Below are 22,481 nucleotides of genomic sequence, written 5' to 3'. Positions count from 1 at the left end.
CATGGAATGATAAGGTGACTTGTTTCAGCATTGTCTAGGTGTTGGTCAGGGAATATTTTTGTCATACTACCATTTGGATATTTGTTGTATTCTGGAAGAAACAAACTTAACAAAAAAGTTAAAGGTATATGGCCCAAAGATTAAGAGAAGTAGAAAAGCTGTTTAGGGGCTACCAGGAGAACTAGGACCAGACATTGGTTCACGACATTAATGTTTCTCTAGGTATGAGAAGATGCAAGAATTTGGGCTCATAAAATCTTTACCCGAAAACATCTGACTGTCTGAAGGCCAGTTTTTCTGGGTTGTTTTTTTTTTCCAGAGCATAGAGTGTCTTATTTTTGATTTCTACCCTGAACTCCTTTCAGGGGGTGTTGAAGGTCAGCAGCTTGCAGTGGTCATGATGTAATCTTTGTAGAGGCAGTTGACAAGTATCAATTTTCAGTCAGTAGGGTCCCTTCATAGCCACATATTTGACCATGTTTGGGGGGCATTTTATGGCCATTGTGTCTCATGGTATTGGGAGACATTCCCAGGTTTAGGGACGATTTCATTGATAGGCCACTCAGTGTGCTGTTATTGGACCAGGCCTTGTAAGTAGCAAAAGTCTCTGGACCACTGTCTTACTAGCCTCTTGGTCCAGGAAAACATTTCCTCTTGTTGTTTTTTCCCATATCTAGAGTTACATTATTACAATCATTGATCTCATATGGAACTGTATATCAGCATTATATCATAGGCTCAGTCACACATTTGTTAACGTAAAAAGTTCTTCCAAAACAAGTGACATAGAAAATAATATAGCTATAGTTAGCAGTTATTAGTAAAGTCATGTCTTAAGAAACTTGTATCATGCATAAAACACTTTTCTACTTGTTATAAACCTTTTGTATACTTTTTTTATTTATCTGTAAGGCATATTTTTTTCTCATATAGAACTTTTTTTTGGGTTTAACTTTCCACAAACCTTTTTTATACTTTCTGTATTCATCACTTTATTTGTCCATTCATAGAATAGCCATCTATAAGCCATACTTCTTTGTTTTCTTAATAAAATGTAATTTCATTTCTTATACCTTTTTTACTGAAAATATGTATCTTACTTTTTTTTAGAAACCATGAACTGTTGTTTAGCTCATTTATAAATTAACCTCAGCAATATTATCCAGAGACAAAGACATACATATATATCTAGACAGACAGAGATCTCATAGATTTCTGCTTTAAGATTTAAAAGGTCTGTCCCCCACTTTTTTTTCTGGCTTGAAGTTGTACTAATCTGTCTAAGGCTGACATCTCAGGCAAAGTGGGTTGTCTATTTCAATAACGTGATAAGAGTTAATTACAGGCTTTTGCTTAGACATGTTTCTGGTATATCAAGTTTGGAGCTGTTGGGTCAAGAAGTCCCATGGGAGAATGAAGAGAGGGGAGTACAAATAATTTTAGAGGTAAATCTAGTCTGATGCGAGTAAGAAACTGTTTTTGTAATTTATTTTGCACTAAATAGAGTTCCTCTTGTGTCTCTTGAGAAAGTGAATGAGGGCTATTTAAATTAGGATCTCCTTTCATTAACTTTTCTAAGGTCTGTCAAGAGACGTCATTTGTTAGATTTCTTTTTTATAACAAAAATAGGAGAATTTCAAGGAGAGCGAGTAAGTCTAGCAAAGGAGAGACTTTTGGATTTGTGTCTGCTGGCAGAGGAGGAGCACTTGGAGCAGCCGGGGTAGGATTTGTAGGAAAGTTCTGAAATATTTTATGTTGTTCTAATTGGGCCTTTTGTAAAGTTTCATCATCTAATTCATATTTATGTAACAAGTTTTCTGTCTGTTGTTGAATATTATGAGGGCTAGAATTACCTTGAAATGGCAGAATTACAGCTTTAATGAGAGCTCATGAGGGCCAGAAATCAATTGGAATATTTTTTCTCTGCCTGGCGGCTCATTCAACATTTTCTTTGACCCAGTGCCAAATTTCTAAATCAAAACTGCTTTTATCAGGGAACCAAGGATTACACTCAACCACTGTTTGAAGGCAAGGCTCTATTAGTTTGCGTGAAACCAGAAGTCCCTGAGCTTTAAACAAATGGTGAAGTAAAGTAGAGAAATGATGGGGCTTTCCAGCTGTTTAATCCATGTCTTACCGACCTCAATAGGCCCTGAGTCACTCAGTCTGAAATGCCACATATACCAGGTCCCTGTTCTGGGGGCCACTTGTTGTGGTCCTTTAATGGACCGGAACCTGGCAGTCTGAAGTCAATGATAAGAAACTGAAAGAGAGAGAGAGAGAAAGAAAGAAAGAGAGAAAGAAAGACACGGGGACCCAATCTCTGATGGAGCAAGGGTGCTTTATTAGCAGAAATGTAGGCTTATATATCTTTAGTAAGACGATTACTCAGCTATTACACAGGATGAAATTTTATCAATAGCCACGATATGGATAGTCTAATACATACAAGGTTGCTGACGCTGAAAAGAGTCACTGAAGGGAGTTACTAAAAGGAATCCAAGCAGATACCCTTTCCCATGACCTCAGTCCTGAGAACTGCGTGCAGCTCTACTCATTCTCAGAATAGGAACTGATAAGGAACAGAGAATCCTTGAGAAATAGAAAACGGCATGCAGGAATCCTCCTGTTAAATGTTCCCTGGCAGTTCTAATTCTGTGAAAAATACTGTTGGTAGCTTCAATCTATTGAATCTATAGATTGCTTTGGGTATATACTCTTTTTCACTATATTGATTCTTCTGATCCATGAACATGGTATGTTTCTCCATCTATTTGTGTCACCTTTGATTTCTTTCATCACTATTTTATAGTTTTCTATATATAGGCCTTTTGTTTCTTTAGGTAAATTTATTCCTAATTATTTTATTCTTTTTGTTGCAATGGTGAATGGGATTTTTTCCTTAATTTCTCTTTTTTTCATTTTTAGTGTATAGGAATGCAAGGGATTTCTGTGTATTAATTTTATATCCTGCAACTTTACTATATTCATTTATTGGCTCTAGCAATTTTCTGGTGGTATCTTTAGGGTTTTCTATGTAGAGGATCATGTCATCTGCAAACAGTGAGAGTTTTACTTTTTCTTTTCCAATCTGGATTCCTTTTCTTTCTTTTTCTTCTCTGAATGCTGTGGCTAGGACTTCCAAAACTATGTTGAATAGTAGTGGTGAGAGTGGGCACACTTGTCTTGTTCCTGATTTTAGAGGACGTGCTTTCAATTTTTCACCATTGAGGATAATGTTTGCTGTGGGTTTGTTATATAAGGCTTTTATTTTATTTAGGTCTGATCCTTCCATGCTTGCTTTCTGGAGAGTTGTTTTTTTTTTTTTTTATCATAAATGGGTGTTGAATTTTGTCAAGGGCTTTCTCTGCATATATTGAGATAATCATATGGTTTTTATCTTTCAATTTTTTATAATGGTGTATCATATTGTTTGACTTGTGATATTGAAGAATGTATCCCTGGAATAAAGTCCGCTTGGTCATGATGTATTATCTTTTTAATATGTTGTTGGATTCTGTTTACTAGCATTTTGTTGAGGGTTTTGCATATATGTTCATCATTGATATTGGCCTGTAGTTTGTGTGTGTGTGTGTGTGTGTGTGTGTGTGTGTGTGTGGCATCTTTGTCTGATTATGGTATTAGGTTGATGGTGGCCTCATAGAATGAGTTTGAGAGTTTACCTTCCTCTGCAATTTTCTGGAAGTGTTCGAATAGGATAGGTGTTAGCTCTTCTCTAAATTTTTGGTAGGATTCACCTGTGAAGCCATCTGGTCCTGGGCTTTTCTTTGTTGGAAGATTTTTGATTACAGTTTGATTTCCATGCTTGTGATGGGTCTGTTAGGATTCTCTGTTTCTTCCTGGTTCAGTTTTGGAATGTTATACTTTTCTAAGAATTTGTCAATTTCTTGCAAGTTGTCCATTTTATTGGCATATAACTGGTCATAGTAGTCTCTTATAATCTTTTGTATTTCTGTGTTGTCATGATTTCTCCATTTTCATTTCTAATTTTATTGATTTGATTCTTCTCCCTTTTTTTCTTGATGAGTCTGGCTAACAGTTTGTCTATTTAATTTATCTTCTCAAGGATCCAGCTTTTAGTTTTGTTGATTTTTGCTATAGTCTCCATTTCTTTTTCAGTTATTTCTGCATTAATTTTTATGATTTCTTTCCTTCTACTAACTTTGGGTTTCTTCTGTTCTTCTTTTTCTAGTTGCTTTAAGTGTACATTATTTATTTGATGTTTCTCTTGTTTCTCATGGTAGGCTTGTATTGCTATGAACCTTCCTCTTAGCACTGCTTTTATAGGTTTCGGGTTGTCATGTTTTCATTTTCATTTGTTTCTACGCATATTTTTATTTCCTTTTTGATTTCTTCCATGATCTTAACACAATGTGACTTTTACAAATGAATTCTCATAAAACCCCACCATCTTAAGTTGGAGACTACCTATACATACAAATATATCTACTGTCACTGTTCAAAAATATCAGCCTATATTTTGAATGTCATGTTGTTGTTTAGTTTCTAAGTTGTGTCCAACACTTTTGCAACCTCATGGACTGTAGCCTGCGAAGCTCCTCTGTCCATGGGATTTCTCAGCAGGAAGAATGGAGTGGGTTGCCATTTCCTCTCCAGGAGCTCTCCCTGACCCAAGGATTGAACCCCCATCTCATGCATTGGCAAGCAGATTCTTTACCACTGAGCCACAGCCTTATATTTTGACTATGTGAAAATAATAAAGTCTGTTGCTCAAACTCTTATTTATAATCAAAATATAATATCAGGAAGAAAATTCACAAGTGACATGGATTCCTCTTCTTTGCATATCCCCAAGAGAATTGAAAGCATAAATCTACACTAGGACTTGTACATGAATGTTCATAGGAACATCAGCCATAATGGCCATAAAGTGGTAATGATCCAAGTGTTCCTTAGCTGATGAATGGATAACCAAATATGGAATACCTATAGACTGGAATATTATTCAGCAATTAAAAAGGATGAAATACTGATGCATGCTTCAACATGGATAAACCTTGAAAATATGCTAAGTAGAAGAAGGCAGTCACAAAAGACCATATATTGTATGATTCCATTTAAATGTAATGTCCAGAATAGGCAAATCCATGGAGACAAAAGGATAATTGATGGTTCCCTGGGGCTAGGAATGGGAGCAGAAACTGAGTAAAAATGGATATGAAGGGATTTTGGGGGATAATGTCAGTCAGTCAGTTCAGTCGCTCAGTTGTGTCTGACTCTTTGCGACTGCATGAACCGCAGCACACCAGGCCTCCCTGTCCATCACCAACTCCCAGAGTCCACCCAAACCCATGTTCATTGAGTCAGTGATGCCATCCAACCATCTCATCTTCTGTCAACCCCTTCTCCTCCTGCCCTCGATCTTTTCCGGCATCAGGGTCTTTTCAAATAAGTCAGCTCTTCGCATCAGGTGGCCAAAGTATTGGAGTTTCAGCTTCATCATCAGTCCTACGAATGAACACCCAGGACTGATCTCCTGGTTAATGTAATGTTCTCAAATTCACTTGTGGTGAGCACAATTCTATCCATCTTTAGAACCATACATTTACAATGGCTGAATTTTTGGTATATAAATTGTATGTTAATACAGCTAGTAAATATTCAAAAATTATAAATGCCTCCCCAGAAGAACCCCTGCAAAGCTTGAGATGATTAACTTCCTAAGAATAAAGAGAAACTTCCTAAGAATATAGAGAAACTTTATAGTGTGGCATCACACACATTGGGCATATTGCCATATAAGACATATGTATATCCTGGATTTCATAATCATGGTTCTGAAGTGTTCCAAACAACTGTTTATTCTTAACATGTTTGCCAAAATAAAGAGCTGCTTTTAACCCATTAACAGCATCCCAGGAATGATACTTCCAAAGAGAAGACCAAAGGAAATGTCCATCTTTATATTACACAAAACATAAAGCAATAAAATGGCCTTATGGTTTGTGTAATATAAAGATGGACATTTCCCTGGTGGCTTAGTGATAAAGAATCTGCCTGCAGTGCAGGAGACCTGGGTTTGATCCCTGGGTTGGGAAGATCCCCTGAAGAAGGGCATGGCAGTCTACCCCAGTATTCTTGCCTGGAGAATTGGTGGGCTACAATCCATAGGGGTTACACAGAGTCAGACATGACTGAAGTGACTAAGCAGCAGCAGCAGTATAAAGATGGACTGGCATCATGGTCCTTTTCTAACCTTAAATTTTCAGTGATTAATAGGAAGGGGATTCTGGAGAGAGGGGACATATGTATGCCTGTGACTGATCTGTGTTGATGTGTGGCAGAGGCCAACACAATATTGTAGAGCAATTGTCCTCCAGTAAATAAAGAAAAAGAAAAAACTTATCAGTGGTCAACGTCATTATTTACCTTGCTGACATTTAAAAATAATTCATGATAGATTCAGTCATTTTATAATGGCAGCAGTTCCTCACTATGTAGTGAAATATGTAAACATGCTGTGCTGTGCTTAGTCACTCAGTCATGTCCGACTCCGTGACCCCATGGATTGTAGCCTGCCAGGTTCCTGTGTCCATGGGGATTCTCCAGGCAAGAATACTGGAGTGGGTTGCCATGACCTTCTCCAGGGGATCTTCCCAACCCAGGAATAGAACACAGGTCTCCCACATTGCAGGTGAATTTTTTTTTACCATCTGAGCCACCAGGGAAGCCCAAATACTAAAGTTTTAGTTTTTATTATCAAATATATCAACAAATATTTACATTAAACCTTTTTCCTCCTAAATCCAAGCATATGTTAAAAGTTAGTATATGATTACTAAACACCAGACACAAACTTTTATTGGAATATTTTATTTTACATTTTATATTTAAAGAGAATCAATACAAATCGGGACCTATTTACAGCATTTCAAATCAGTGTACAAGAATGCAATGGTTTCATCCACTCTACATTTAGCCAACAAAAATACATGTCTATTCTGCTTTTGCTTAAATTCTGCTGGAATTTGTACTGGAAACAAAACTCTAAAACCAAAGATAAGCCACAGAAAATATAAAGTGCATTTTTATAATAGCTCTATTTAACTTTGGTGGATGAAGCTTCAAACTTTATAGTAAGGCACCTGGAATTCTCCCCCCCAACACCAATTCTTTTTCAAACACCAAGAAAATGCATTCACGAAATTTATAGCTACACAGATAGAATTTTATTTTACCTAATGTTATTTTATAAAGTCCATTTAGGTAAAATGTAAACTCAATTTTAAGTCAACTTTGTTTGGAAAACATTTTCTATAGACTAATTTCTGTAGACAAATTCATACACAGAGATCAATTACCAATTTTTGTGTGACTTATTAATAATCATTTTCAAATGGTATGATGATTTATATGTTCTGTTTTTGAAAGTCCCATAAGTAAGGTTTGAGAAATAGTTATACAGTGTTTTTGTAAGGAAAGTTTGTGTCTATGATCTTTTGTCAAATTGGTGTCATTAATATACCAATCAATCCAGTCCAGTCCATACTCTCTAAGAAACTATGCTTGACACTCAAATGAAGTAAATTTAGCCTGATTTTAAAAATAAGAAATTGTTAAAATGAGTATTTTGCTTTAATCTTGTTCTATCAACTTAATGCAGCTTAAATAGATATTTCATGAAGTACTAGCCTAAGTTTGCATTGTTTTTTAAATTACAATTCCAGATCAATATAAGCACCTGGAGAAAAACCCTGACACATATAGCCCAAGCTAAAGTAGTATTATTTTTAATTAAGATACTATCATAAAATAAAGTGATTATAGCTGTTCCACATTTTAAAAGCAACATGTTTTGATAAGAAAATTGTTATAAATGGAAAACATGATTACTTGACAAGAGTTTTGAATATTTAAAAATGTTGCTACTGCTATCAAGAGGAAACTTGCCTATGAAAAACATTATAATGTGTTTGTGGAAAAGGTTAATAGGTTTAGTATTTTAAGTCATTTAACTATAGCATAATATTAGTCATATCAGCACTTTCAGTATCATTCTTATTTTATTAAGTTTATCCAGTTCCTTAGTAGTAAACTAGGCCCTGATTGGCAGTTCTGTTATTACTAAAGGTTCAGGTTTTCTACTGATACAGATTTTATGATTTAATTTCTCGAACAGTGGTCTCCTGATCAGGACTTTCATCTTCTTCAAAGGTTGGGTTGTCAACGTGAGGAACAACATCCACTGCCATGGAATTTGCTTCATGGTTTACCAGCTGTAGATTTTCATCTTTAAAAAAAAATGGCATTTGAATCAGTTCTAATGATGTGGATGAAACTGGAGCCTATTATACAGAGTGAAGTAAGTCAGAAAGAAAAACACCAATACAGTATATTAACGCATATATATGCAATTTAGAAAGATGGTAATGGTGACCCTATATGTGAGACAGCAAAAGAGACAGATATAAGAATGGACTTTTCAACTCTGTGGGAGAAGGCGAGGGTGGAATGATTTGAGAGAATAGCACTGAAACATGTATATTACCATATGTGAAATACATGACCAGTCCAAGTTTGATGCAGGAAACAGGGCATTCAGTGCCAGTGCACTGGGACAACCCAGAGGGATGGGATGGGGAGGGAGGTGGGAAGGGGATTCAGGATGGGGGACACATGTATACCTGTGGCTGATTCATGTCAATGTATAGCAAAACCCACCACAATACTGTAAAGTAATTAGTTTCCAATTAAAATAAATTAATATTTAATGGCAATTTTAGGATGCTTTTACCCCTCTGTTCTTTAAGACAAAATTCAACACACATGTCTAGAAGTCTTTCTTATCTAATTCAATCACACTCTGATTATCACACTAATTCCCTGTTTCTTTAAAATGATTTTGCTGCCTTACATAAAGCACTTATATGTGTGTGCTCAAGTCGCTTCAGTCGTGCCTGACTCTTTGTGACCCTATGGATTGTAGCCTGCCAGGCTCTCTGTCTATGGGATTTCCCAGGCAAGAATACTGGAGTGGGTTGCTATTTCCTCCTCCAGGGGATCTTCCCAACTCAGGAATCGAACCCTTGCCTCTGGTATTTCCTGCATTGGCAGGCGGGTTCTTTACCACTGCGCCCAGGGAAGCCCTAAAGCATTTATGGCATTATATTAATTTACAATTACTATTTTGTTGATTCATACATGTGCTTATTTTTACCTACATCATAGCATTCTTAAGAGCAACAGTTGTGTCTTCTGTTTCTTCTCTATTCTAAATAATAATAGCTCTTAAAATCAACTTCATGTTTGAATCACCTGGGCACTTTAAAAAATTATCTATGCTTTTTCATAAACATAGATAGATTGATAAGATAGATCTGTGTACATGCTCAGTCAAGTCCAACTCTTTATGACACCATGGACTGTAGCCTGCCAGGTTCCTCTGTCTATGGGATTTCCCAGGCAGGAATACTGGTTGTCATTTCCTTCTCCGGGGGATCTTCCCAACCCAGGGATTGAACCCACATCTCCTGTGTCTCCTGCATTGCAGGCAGATTCTTTACTAACTGATAGATAGATAGATAGACAGAAGGACTAAAGCTAATCAACCAGGAAGTTGTGGAGGGAGTTCCCAAAATGGAATACAAGTAGTAACAAGTGAATATAATTATTTTATAGATGAAATATATATAATCGTTCTGAAGAGAGTGGGAAAGAAAAGAACTAACCTAAGTAATTTTGGAGACTGATATTTTGACTATATCCTATAAGGTTAAAACCAAAGAACTACACTGGTTAGTGAAACTGTTTTTCACAAGGGTATGTTAGCAATGTTACAACTTACATGTACTTTAGGATTGAACAAATAAGTAAATATACTGAGGATAATAACAGCCGGGTTTCTCAATGTCCAAGAATGGAGTTAAAAGTAAGGAAAGAGGAAGGCTAGAATAAACTCTGTGATGTTGGATTAGAATCATACATCAGTATGAACTAGCTGTTCTTCTGTTAGGTCAATGTAGGTGTGTGTATATTTGTGTGAGTACATACACATATTTCCTCGCTTTGTTCCTTGAAAGGGCTAATAGCAATGATACTCCAAAAGCAATGAGCGTACCTAATGCCCGATCTTGATTCTGAGGTGCTGTTCTCCAATAAAAGCCCCCACTCCCTGATTCTCGGGTTAGGGCAAGAGAGCAGATTAACCTAGATTCTAGCCTAGGGGCCAGAAAACTACAGCTCGCAAGCCAAATCCATAGCTAAGAGTGATTTTGACATTTTTAAGAGGTTGGAAGATAAAACAACACTGTCTCAGCCCCCAAAGCAACAAAGACCTAAAGTCTTCAAAGCCTAAAATATTTACTATCTGGCCCTTTACAGAAAAAGTTTGCCAATCCTTGGCCTAGAACATCTTGTGATAATAGAAAGTAAGGAAGCGCTCAAAAAAAAAAAGGGGGGGGGGCAGGGTTATTTTGAAAGAAAATCAACCAACTTGAGGGAGTTCCCAATGACCAAATCTAGGGCAATCTAAGCATGAATAAATCATGAGAATAATATTATGGAGAAAAAGAAATATCTGTGAGTCCATATTATTATAAACAGTTGAATAAATAAGTGGAGAAATGGTATCTCTTCTTTAAATTAGAAGCTTAATTAATGTAGAAAGAAGAATAGAAACAGAAAATCACCATTTGGCACATACTTCAGTAATAATTATTGTAAGCAAGAACTATCAATGATTGCTAAAATTAGTAGGTAAAAATTATGATGAGAAACAGGACGTTTGCATAGTTTCCAAGTGTTTCTCTATAAAACAATAACTATAAAGGGAAAAATAATAACTTTAAAAGAAGAGGCTTGGCAGATACCACCTTAACCAAGTGAACAAAGTTAAAAACATTGATAATAAGACATGGGCATAATGTGCCTCATTATATGATATCAGGCAGACAAGATAAGATATGTGGTTTTCTTGCCAGAAATAGACAATGGACAATGATTTTAAACATTGGGAAACAGCAGACAATTCCAAATTGAAGGATATTCTTCAAAGTAACTAACTGGTGGCCTTCAGAGGTGTCAAAGTTAAGAAAAACGAAGACTTAGAAACAGTCACATATTAAGACTAAAAGGACATGACAGTTAAATGTAATGTGGACCTCTCAGCAGATTGGGTATAGAAAGAACATATCCAAACATAAAGGACATATATAGGGACTTCCCTGGTGGTCTACTGGTTAAGATTCCAAGCTTCCAATGCAGGGGGTATGGGTTGGATCCCTGGTCAGGGAGCTAAGATCTCACATGCCTCACATGCCTCATGTGTGAGATGAACTAATATTTGACAAGGGAACCAAAAACATCCAGTGGGGAAAAGACAGTCTTCAATAAATGGTGTTGGGTAAGCTGGATAAATATGCAACAGAATGAAACCGGACCTCCATCTCATACCACTTAAAAAATGAACTCTAAATAGATTAAGGACTTAAAATGCCAAAATCAACAAACGGGACTACATCAAACCAAAAAGCTTCTGCTCAGCAAAAAATAATCAAAAGAATGAAAAGGCAAGCTACAAAATGGGAAAAAATATTTGCAAACCACATATCAGGTAAGGAGTTAATATCCAAAATATGTAAGGAACTCATACAATTCAATAGCAGAAAAGTAAATAATCTGATTTAAAACTGGGCAGAATTGAAATTTTGGGGGGAAAAGATATTTTCCTAAAGAAGACATGTGTGCATGCTCAGTCATCTCCAACTCTTTGCCTCCATGGACTGTAGCCCATTAGGCTCCTCTGTCCACAGGATTTTCCAGACAAGAACACTGGAGTGGGATGCCATTTCCTCCTCCAGGGGATCTTCCCGACCCAAGGATTGAACCTGCATCTCTTGTGGCTCCTGCATTGGCAGGCAGAATATTTACTGCTGACCCATCTGGGAAGCACCCCAAAGAAGACATGTGGATACAAATGGCCAATAAGTAGATGAAAAGATGTTAATCACTAATCATCAGGGAAATGCAAATCAAAACCACAATGAGATATTGCCTCATGCTTGTTAGAACAGCTATTATCAAAATGATAACAGACGAGTGTTGCAAGGATGTGAAGAAAAGGGAACTCTGGTGCACAGTTGGTGGGAATGTATATTGGTATAGCACTACGGGAAACATGTATGGAGGTTCTCAAAAAACTAAAAATAGAACTACCATATCATCCAGCAATCCAACTTCTGGGTATACACACAAAAGAAATGAAATCATTATCTTGAAGAGACAGCTGCACCTCCATGTTCACTGCAGCATTATTCACAATAGCCAGACATAGAAGTAACCTGTTTCTATTGACTGATCAACAGATAAAGAAAACGTGAGATACATATATATGTACACATACACACACGAATATTACTCAGCCATGAGAAAAAAAGGAGATACTGCCATTTGCAACAACATGGATAGATCTTGAGGATACTGTGCTAAGTGAAATAAGCCACACAGAGAAAGACAAACACTGTATGATAACACTTATATGTGGAATCTTTTTTTAAAAGGTCAAATTCATAGAAACAGAATGGTAGTTGCCAGAGGCTAGAAGCAGGGGGGAATGGAGAAATGTCCATCAAAGGATACAAGTTTCCAGTTATAAGATGAATAAGTTCTTGGGAATTTAATATATAGCATGGTGACTACAGTTAACAATACTGTAGTAAATACTTGAAAGTTGCTAAGCATAGATCTTAAATGTTCTCACCACACACACACACACAATTTATAATTATTTGAGATGATAGATTTGGTAACTAATCTTTCTCTGGTTATATGTCAAGTATATTTCAATAAAACTAGGGGGAAATGAGAGAAGAGGAAATGCAATGTGGGATCCTAGGACAGAAAAAGGACATTAAGGGGTCAACTGGTAAAATTTGAGTAAGTGCAATTTAGTTCCTAACATTTTATCATACAATTTCCTGATTTTGATAACTGTATATGGTTATATACGATGTTAACACTTGGAGAAGTTCAGTGATGGGCATTCTTTTTACTATTTTTGAAACATTTTTTAAGTCAGGCTGAAATTATTAAAAAAAAAAAACAAAAAACTGTGCTTGGGCCCCACATCTCATGGATTCTGACTGAACTATTCTGGGGTAGAGTCCAGGTATCAGTAATGTTTAAAGTTCTTCTGGGTGATCCTAATGTGCAGCAAGGATTAAGAACTAGGGGCCCTATTCTGTGGTTCTCAAAGTGTGGTCCCTGGACAAGCAGAATCATTACCACCTGGAAACTTCTTAGAAATGAAAATTCTCAGGGCCCATCTCAGACCTATTGAGTCAGAAACTAGTGGTTGCCACTCTGCTTGTTTTTTTTTTTTTTTTTAATAAACTTTTATTCATTTATTTTATTTTGGCTGTGCTGGGTCTTTGTTGCTGTGCACGAGCTTTCTCTAGTTGCAGCAAGTGGGGGCTAACTCTCTAGTTGCAATGCATGGGTTTCTTGTTGCTGTGGCTTGTCCTTGCAGAGCATGGGCTCTAGAACGCAGGCTTCAAGTTGCGGCGCAGGGGCTTAACTGGCCCGCAGCATGTGGGATCTTCCTAGACCAGGGATTGAACCTGTGTCCGCTGCATTGCAAGGCAGATTCTTAACCACTGAACCAGGGAAGGCCCTCCCCTCTGTTTAAACAAGCCCTCTAGGTGACTCAAGGTATGCTTAACTTTGAAAACCAGTGCTCTAATAAAACTCAGCACAATGATGGAACACACAGGCACGAACTAACCAACTGTATGTTTTCGAAGCTATTTAAACCAACTATCACCATAATAATCAGTAGTTAATAGGAAAGGTGCCAAAACAATTAATATATAATTGTATGTGAGTGTGTGTGTGTGCTCAGTTGAGTTTGACTCTTTGCAACCCTGTGGACCGTAGCCTGCCAGGCTCCTCTGTCCACGGGATTTTCCAGGCATAAATACTGGAATGGGTTGCCATTTCCTCCTCCAGTTGACGAGTCTACTTTACTATTAATGTTAAATTTTGCTGTTCTAATATTTTTTTCAAAACCAATTAAAAAATTCACGGTTGTAGTCTGATCTCAAAGCAAAGTGGTGGTGGTGGTGTAGTCACTCAGTCATGTCCGACTCTTGTGATCCCATGGACTGTAGCCTGCCAGGCTCCTCCATCCATTAGACTCTCCAGGCAAGAATACTGGAGTGGGTTGCTGTCTCCTTCTCCCTCAAAGCAAAGTATATTCTCTTAATTTAAGACATATGACTGAGGCACCAATTCATCTATTAGCAGTATCTCTAAACTATAGGAGAAGTAGCCAAGAAGGAAAAGTAACCCTTAAATTATGAAACCCCAAATATCAATATATAAAAGGGATGGCAAGTGTGCCACTTCTATCCATGATTACATTTTAAGTAGTCACAAAAGTCACACTAACATATTCACCTTCAAAGATGTTGGTTTAAGTCAATTTAATATTTGATTTGTTTGAAGAGCATAATAAAGTATTAGGAAACTAAGCTTAAATTTCTTAACTTTTATTTTTTCTCTGACTCTGAATGGGAGGATTTTACCCCAAGGCCATACCAATTCTATGTATCCATTTATTTGGGTGCTCACACTTGTGACGGTTGTACATTTGGCATGCCTCCAACATTTAGTGTCTGAGCAAAATCCAATCATATGAGGAAGTAACATAGGTTGTTGACTTTATAACAGGTATTCTTAGACTGGTTTGGGTTTTGGTTACTGACTTTAGAAATAGCATATGGCTTCTAAAAGTGAAGAAAAGGCAGGGTAAAGATGAATATTTCTGTATGTGTAACTTTTCTACAAACTATTAGATGTAAATTAGAATATCTCACCATCTCAGCATAATAATGATGACTAGGGGCCACAGTTGAACTGTAAAATAAAAAATTACAACTGAAATACAACGAAATACTTCCCTTAGATATCAGAAGCTTATCTTAAAATACATGATTTTAAATCAGGGCTAATTTTATATTTAATAAAACTTCTGGTTTCCTAATGTTGAAACAAATCTACTCCACACAGCTTAAACATCTCTGTCCAATTTATATTATAGTTACAGGAAACATATTACTTTATTCTTATTAAGGCAAACAAACACCATTTATGTGGGTTAAACTATTATTCTTTTTATTTTATTTATTTATTTTTGGCTGTGCTGGGTCTTATTTGCTATGCGGGCTTTTCTCTAGTTGTGTGAGTGGGAAAAATCTACTCTGTGTGGTCACTCATTCAACACTTATTTCAGTATTTGCTGTGAGGCAGCTTGTACTAGGTGCTGGGTGTACAATAGTGAACAATAAGACACTGTCCCTACCCAAATGGACTTTTTAAGGTTTTAATACAATTCAGTGCAATAAGTGCAATGATAGAAGTTCTGTGGAAGTAGACAGTAGGGCCACACATATAACTAAAGATAGGCTTCTCAGGGGAGCAAGTTTTCTTTTCAACATTTTATTTTGTATTGGGAACTAAGATACAAATACAAAATAAAACTAAGATACAGAAAACTAAGATCATGGCATCTGGTCCCATCACTTCATGGGACATAGATGGGGAAACAGTGTCAGACTTTATTTTTGGGGGCTCCAAAATCACTACAGATGGTGATTGCAGCCATGAAATTAAAAGACGCTTACTCCTTGGAAGGAAAGTTATGACCAACCTAGATAGCATATTCAAAAGCAGAGACATTACTTTGACAACAAAGGTCCGTCTGGTCAAGGCTATAGTTTTCCCAGTAGTCATGTATGGATGTGAGAGTTGGACTGTGAAGAAAGCCGAGCACCAAAGAATTGATGCTTTTGAACTGTGGTGTTGGAGAAGACTCTTGAGAGTCCTTTGGACTGCAAGGAGATCTAACCAGTCCATTCTGAAGGAGATCAGCCCTGGGATTTCTTTGGAAGGAATGATGCTAAAGCTGAAACTCCAGTACTTTGGCCACCTCACATGAAGAGTTGACTCATTGGAAAAGACTCTGATGGTGGGAGGGATTGGGGGCAGGAGGAGAAGGGGACGACAGAGGATGAGATGGCTGGATGGCATCGCTGACTCAATGGACATGAGTCTGAGTGAACTCCGGGAGTTGGTGATGGACAGGGAGGCCTGGCGTGCTGCGATTCATGGGGTCGCAAAGAGTCGGACACGACTGAGCGACTGAACTGAACTGAACGCCAATTAACAATGTTGTGATAGTTTCAGGTGAACAGCAAAGGGACTCAGCCATCCATATATATGTATCCATTCTCCAAACTCAAAGGGAAGCAAGTTTTAAAGGAGGAACAGGAGTTGGACTTGACTTCCCCAATTTCTTGGTGGAGGAAGAGTGGAAGGAATGGGCAGAGAGAAGAGAGTGGTTCAAACTATGACTGTTGAATTAAGGTTAGAAATTAGGAGATGGATTAAAGGAAAAATTATATTGAATCAAAAGGAAAGGGAGAGGGAAGAATCTAGGATTCTCCCTAAGTTTCTGGATTGAGGCACCTGGGTTGGTGTTCCTACCATTAATGCAGATAAAGAATACGGGAGAAGGAATATGAATCGTCATTTTATTTGCTTCTCAAATTCTCTGCAAAAACTGTTCTGCCTTCCACCCTCCCCCATAAAAACAGAACACCAAAATGGTAGGTTGGGACTTTTCTTCTTCTTTTAAACTGACCTGGCAATAAACTGAATTATCCCATACACTCATGCCTCCTGCATAGCAGGCAAGAATTCTACCACTGAACTACCAATGCTGCTAAACTGAATTATGCCATACCCTCTTCTTTCTCATCACTGAATTCTATTAGCACACAGTTACAGGAACCAAAAATTCATCTGAGGCTAAGAGACAATGATTATCTATTATAGGTAGAATAAAACACAGATTATTAAGATTTTTATGACTACTTTGTACTCTGCAAACTGTTCAAAGATTAGATTACAATATGAGGTTTGCTTTTGCATGATGGTATTCCTCGTGACCCCTGTACAAATGGTATCTATGTCACTGATAAGCCTATCAAGGACAAAGGTTCATGTTATAGGAAGCTGCAACTTTTACAAGTCATCTTGACATTTCATTTTCCTCCGGTTTTTTAGGCCAGAATTAGGTCATCTCAAAATGGGGACTGAGGAAAAACTATCAAACCAACAAAAACCAAAAGACAAAGGTAGAAGTTAAAGAGAGAGAAAATAATTTGTATAGGGGTTTTCTCTAAGGAAAAAAGTAACAGAATTCCCTAAAATCTCTCTATTGGTATGGCATTACTATTTTGAAATTAATACATTCACTTTTAGTTTCCAAGGTTTGTTCATTTCATGGCAAATAACAGGTGGCAGCACACTGTTCTTAAACACAGTTTCCCATCTGGCAAAAAAAGGAGGGGGTGGTTCTGGAGAAGTTGTGTATAAATCAAGGTTTTGGAAATTAAATTATATTTTATCATTCCATAATTTCTGGTTGATATGCAATAAAGAATGGCTTCTAAAGTTGAAAACTTGTCCTTAGCTTCTGTAAGTTAATAAATCAACACTTAAATGCATTTGAGAGCAACTTTCTAATAAAAAATCTTTTTTCTGTGAATAAACCCCATTCTTAAAGCATTTCATCTGTTTCAGGTATATTTGAATACGTGTATATTAAGTCAAAAGAGGGGTGCATCCTGCATTGCATCACTGTCACTAGAAAAAACCTGGAATGTGTTAATTGTGTTAATGGATAAACAGAATAAATGCTAAAAAACAGGAGTACTCTGCCTGGGTGTCTAATCTCCAGCGGATCATTTGTGGGGCACTTGGGGCCCCTCAGCCTGGTGCTCACTTGCTGAGTGTGCATGTTCCTCCAAAGGTGGTTCATCTGCTCCCTGAACTGAAGCATATCCAGATGAAGCAGTCTCACTGCGGTTATCCTCTTCATGAGGAGAGGCATTACTGGAAGTTTCATTGGATACAGGAACTTGTAAAGACACTGACCCATCTTCAACATCCACCTGTGGAAAGCATTTGACCACATTAACAGGATCTCAGAGTACACACTTTTCCTTGACATATTATTACAAAGTTTCTTCATAGGTGACTTCTTAGAGCAAGGCTTCTTGACTTTTGAAACTTACAATCTATTTTTTGATGATCACAAACATCTCTTGCTGGTCCCAGCCAGAGCACTGGAATAACAGGGTCCAATGGGGTGAAAGATGTTACAGGCAGACTGTCATCAACATTTGAAATGTTTATCTGGGTGAACACTTCATAATATAATGCCTGAGACAAGGAACGCACTCAAAAAACAAATTCCTATGCTGTCCCCTAGGAGTATTGAGAATCACTGTCATCTATATATCTCCTCAAGTCAGGAAGATTCTGTTGATCTTGAGTCTCTGTTGTGTATATTGTGAAACAGGTAGTTTTTTCACTTATGAAATATAATTCAATATTTATTATACTTTCTCAAACTTTACATGCTCATTTAACTACAAGTTTGGTTGCAATGCAATAGTAAGATAGTAAAAAACAACAAGGGGTATCAGAAGTCAGCTGGGGTTATCACTTCAAGTTCTGACCACATAATAAGTACATTTGAGGAGGGGGAAGAAGGAGGAAAACAGAGGTGGTCCAACACGGCATCTCACTGTCACTATGATATAAGTAGTTCCCGTTTTTGGTATAACCTATAAGTCTAGCACATTGTATAGTTACAAAATAGGATGATGACTTTCTGAAGGTTAAGATATATAAATAACACACTGGTTAAGTTCCTTTGTATAAATAGTTTAGCAATGTTTACCTCAATTCCCAAAGCTTTGAGTATGTCACATTTGCACATGGGGCAAGTCCTGTGTTCTAACAGCCATGGGTCAACACATGTCTTATGGAAAACATGGCTAATGAAGGAAAAACATATAAATTGGTTATCTGTTGTGAAATAGCAACAACGCTTTGCCTAATATACTAACAAGTTACTCTATAAGTTTACTTGGTCTTTTAACAAATGACTTTTTTCCCTTTAAAACACACAATTACAGAAACAAAATTTAGAAATTTCATAATACAGTACTTTTAAATATAAAAGCCTCATTACCCTAGCTTCATAAAAACTATTTTTAATACTACTTATGAAAAAATAGTTAAGATATTGCCTGATCTAAGATGTACAGTAATTCGGATCTTGATTATTTTGTTATATCCTAACTAGACCATTCAGGTATGACGTAAATCAAATTCCTTATGATTATACAGTGGAAGTGAGAAATAGATTTAAGGGACTAGATCTGATAGATAGAGTGCCTGATGAACTATGGATGGAGATTCACAACATTGTACAGGAGACAGGGATCAAGACCATCCCCATGGAAAAGAAATGCAAAAAAGCAAAATGGCTGTCTGAATAGGCCTTACAAATAGCTGTGAAAAGAGAACCGAAAACCTGAGGAGAAAAGGAAAGATATAAGCATCTGAATCCAGAGTTCCAAAGAATAGCAAGGAGAGATAAAAAGCCTTCCTCAGTGATCAATGCAAAGAAATAGAGGAAAACAACAGAATGGGAAAGACTAGAGATCTCTTCAAGAAACTTAGAGATACCAAGGGAACATTTCATGCAAAGATGGGCTCGATAAAGGACAGAAATGGTATGGACCTAACAGAAGCAGAAGATATTAAGAAGAGGTGGCAGGAATACACAGAAGAACTGTACAAAAAAGATCTTCATGACCAAGATAATCATGATGGTGTGATCACTCGCCTAGAGCCAGACATCCTGGAATGGGAAGTCAAGTGGGCCTTAGAAAGCATCACTACGAACAAAGCTAGTGGAGGTGATGGAATTCCAGTGGAGCTATTTCAAATCCTGAAAGATGATGCTGTGAAAGTACTGCACTCAATATGCCAGCAAATTTGGAAAACTCAGCAGTGGCCACAGGACTGGAAAAGGTCAGTTTTCATTCCAATCCCAAAGAAAGACAATGCCAAAGAATGCTCAAACTACCTCACAATAGCACTCATTGCACATTCTAGTAAAATAATGCTCAAAATTCTCCAAGCCAGGCTTCAGCAATATGTGAACTGTGAACTTCCAGATGTTCAAGCTGGCTTTAGAAATGGCAGACGAACCAGAGATCAAATTGCCAACATCTGCTGGATCATGGAAAAAGCAAGAGAGTTCCAGAAAAACATCTATTTCTGCTTTATTGACTATGCCATAGCCTTTGACTGTGTGGATCACAATAAACTGTGGAAAATTCTGAAAGAGATGGGAATACCAGACCACCTGACCTGCCTCTTAAGAAACCTATATGCAAGTCAGGAAGCAACAGTTAGAACTGGACATGGAACAACAGACTGGTTCCAAATAGGAAAAGGAGTACATCAAGGCTATATATTGTTACCCTGCTTATTTAACTTATATGCAGAGTACATCATGAGAAACGCTGGGCTGGAAGAAGCACAATCTGGAATCAAGATTGCTAGGAGAAATATCAATAACCTCAGATATGTAGATGACACCACCATTATGGCAGAAAGTGAAGAGGAACTAAAAAGCCTCTTGATGAAAGTGAAAGAGGAGAGTCAAAAAGTTGGCTTAAAGCTCAACATTCAGAAAACGAAGATCATGGCATTTGGTCCCATCACTTCATGGGAAATAGATGGGGAAACAGTGGAAACAGTGTCAGACTTTATTTTCTGGGGCTCCAAAATCACTGCAGATGGTGACTGCAGCCATGAAATTAAAAGATGCTTACTCCTTGGAAGGAAAGTTATGACCAACCTAGACAGCATATTCAAAAGCAGAGACATTACTTTGCGAACAAAGGTCCGTCTAGTCAAGGCTATGGTTTTTCCAGTAGTCATGTATGGATGTGAGAGTTGGACTGTGAAGAAAGCTGAGTGCCGAAGAATTGATGCTTTTGAACTGTGGTGTTGGAGAAGACTCTTGAGAGTCCCTTGGACTGCAAGGAGATCCAACCAGTCCATTCTAAAGGAGATCAGTCCTGGTTGTTCTTTTGAAGGACTGATGCTAAAGCTGAAACTCCAGTACTTTGGCCACCTCATGCCAAGAGTTGACTCATTGGAAAAGACTCTGATGCTGGGAGGAATTGGGGGCAGGAGGAGAAGGGGACGACAGAGGATGAGATGGCTGGATGGCATCACCGACTTGATGGACATGAGTTTGAGTGAACTCTGGGAGTTGGTGATGGACAGGGAGGCCTGGCGTGCTGCGATTCATGGGGTCGCAAAGAGTCAGACATGACTGAGCGACTGAACTGAACTGAACTGAACTATAAACTAGTACAATTAGTCATTCTTGATAATATAGACAAAAGTATTGAGTGCAAAATAATTCTCATAATTTAGGAAATGTGACAAATTCCAAGAATACCACTATTTAATAGCAAAAAGGAAGAATGTTAAGAATAACTTCCAGGAGATGGATAATGAAAAGCTAACAAACACTTCCAAATAGGTGCTCATAAATTGATTTTATTTTTTCTCAACAGGATGGGCAGAAATCTTTTTAATTAAATTATCCAGTACCGCTCACACACAAACACACAAATAAACAGTGGTGCTGGCTACACACACACACACATACACACACAATCAATAGTGGTGCTAGCTAGGTTCTCAGTTTTTTACAGAAGTAGTTTCCAAATTGTACCAGATTATGGAAACTTCATATAGTTAGCCTCATACTATTTCCAATGATATTAGAAATAAAGCAATCATCTGTATTTAAGTGAAAAGAAGTTAGAAACAAACACTTTATTTATTTGGAGACATTCAAAATAGTTTCCTGCACTATAATCATTTTTGTAAATCAGCTATTTTTATTGACAACATAAAAGAAAATCAAACTTACTTGCAGGTTAGGATGCGCACCAAATCATTTGGTTTATATAGTTCAATACACACGGCACAACTATCTCCATCAGGGCCGATTTCCTAAGAGCAAAGAGTTACTGTTATTCTGATGGATAAGAAAAACACACTAAACTACAGAGCAAGATCAGAATATACATGTATTTAATACATTACTTAAATTCCTACAGAAGGAGCATCATATCACTAAAATGACTTTCAATAAGAAATTTAAAATTATCTAGACTTAACTGGAATCTAAAAAAAAGCCAAACTTATAGAAACAGAGTAGAAAAGTAGTTTTCAAGGGCTGAGGAGGGGGGAAAATAGGGAAAAGTTAGTAAAAGGGTACAAATTTTCAACTATGAGGTCTGAAGATCTAATATAAAACATGGCGACAAGTTGATAACACTGTGTATTATGTAATTGAAATTAGAAAATAAAATACTTAAGACTTTAAAAAGTAAAAGAAGAGGATTCCTGAGTAGCCTAGTGGTTAGGATTCTGGGCTTTCACTGCCATTAGTTCAGTTCAGTTCAGTTGCTCAGTTGTGTCTGACTCTTTGCAACCCCATGAATCGCCACATGCCAAGCCTCCCTGTCCATCACCAACTCCCAGAGTTT

General features: G+C 37.3%; 1 protein-coding gene across 4 annotated transcripts in view; it reads right to left on the bottom strand.

The window, feature by feature from the left end:
* Positions 1–6,839: 6,839 nt before the first annotated feature.
* RNF128 (ring finger protein 128) overlaps positions 6,840–22,481 on the bottom strand; it is a 65,055-nt gene continuing 49,413 nt past the window's right edge. The window contains exons 4-8 of one of the 4 annotated variants that reach the window (XM_070784436.1): positions 21,860–21,942; positions 18,791–18,887; positions 17,828–17,996; positions 14,856–14,895; positions 8,140–8,272 (exon numbers count right to left, since the gene is read on the bottom strand). In XM_070784436.1, coding sequence (XP_070640537.1) covers position 8,272; positions 14,856–14,895; positions 17,828–17,996; positions 18,791–18,887; positions 21,860–21,942 — 390 coding nt within the window. In that variant the 3' untranslated portion in view covers positions 8,140–8,271. Of the gene's footprint in view, positions 8,273–14,855; positions 14,896–17,758; positions 17,997–18,790; positions 18,888–21,859; positions 21,943–22,481 lie in introns of all 4 variants that reach the window. The other 3 variants (XM_070784440.1, XM_070784437.1, XM_070784439.1) reach the window with 3 other exon arrangements.

This window comes from Bos indicus, chromosome X, assembly GCF_029378745.1.
Source record: "Bos indicus isolate NIAB-ARS_2022 breed Sahiwal x Tharparkar chromosome X, NIAB-ARS_B.indTharparkar_mat_pri_1.0, whole genome shotgun sequence".
Taxonomy (NCBI): domain Eukaryota; kingdom Metazoa; phylum Chordata; class Mammalia; order Artiodactyla; family Bovidae; genus Bos; species Bos indicus.
This window is presented reverse-complemented; position numbering and strand designations above follow the sequence as displayed.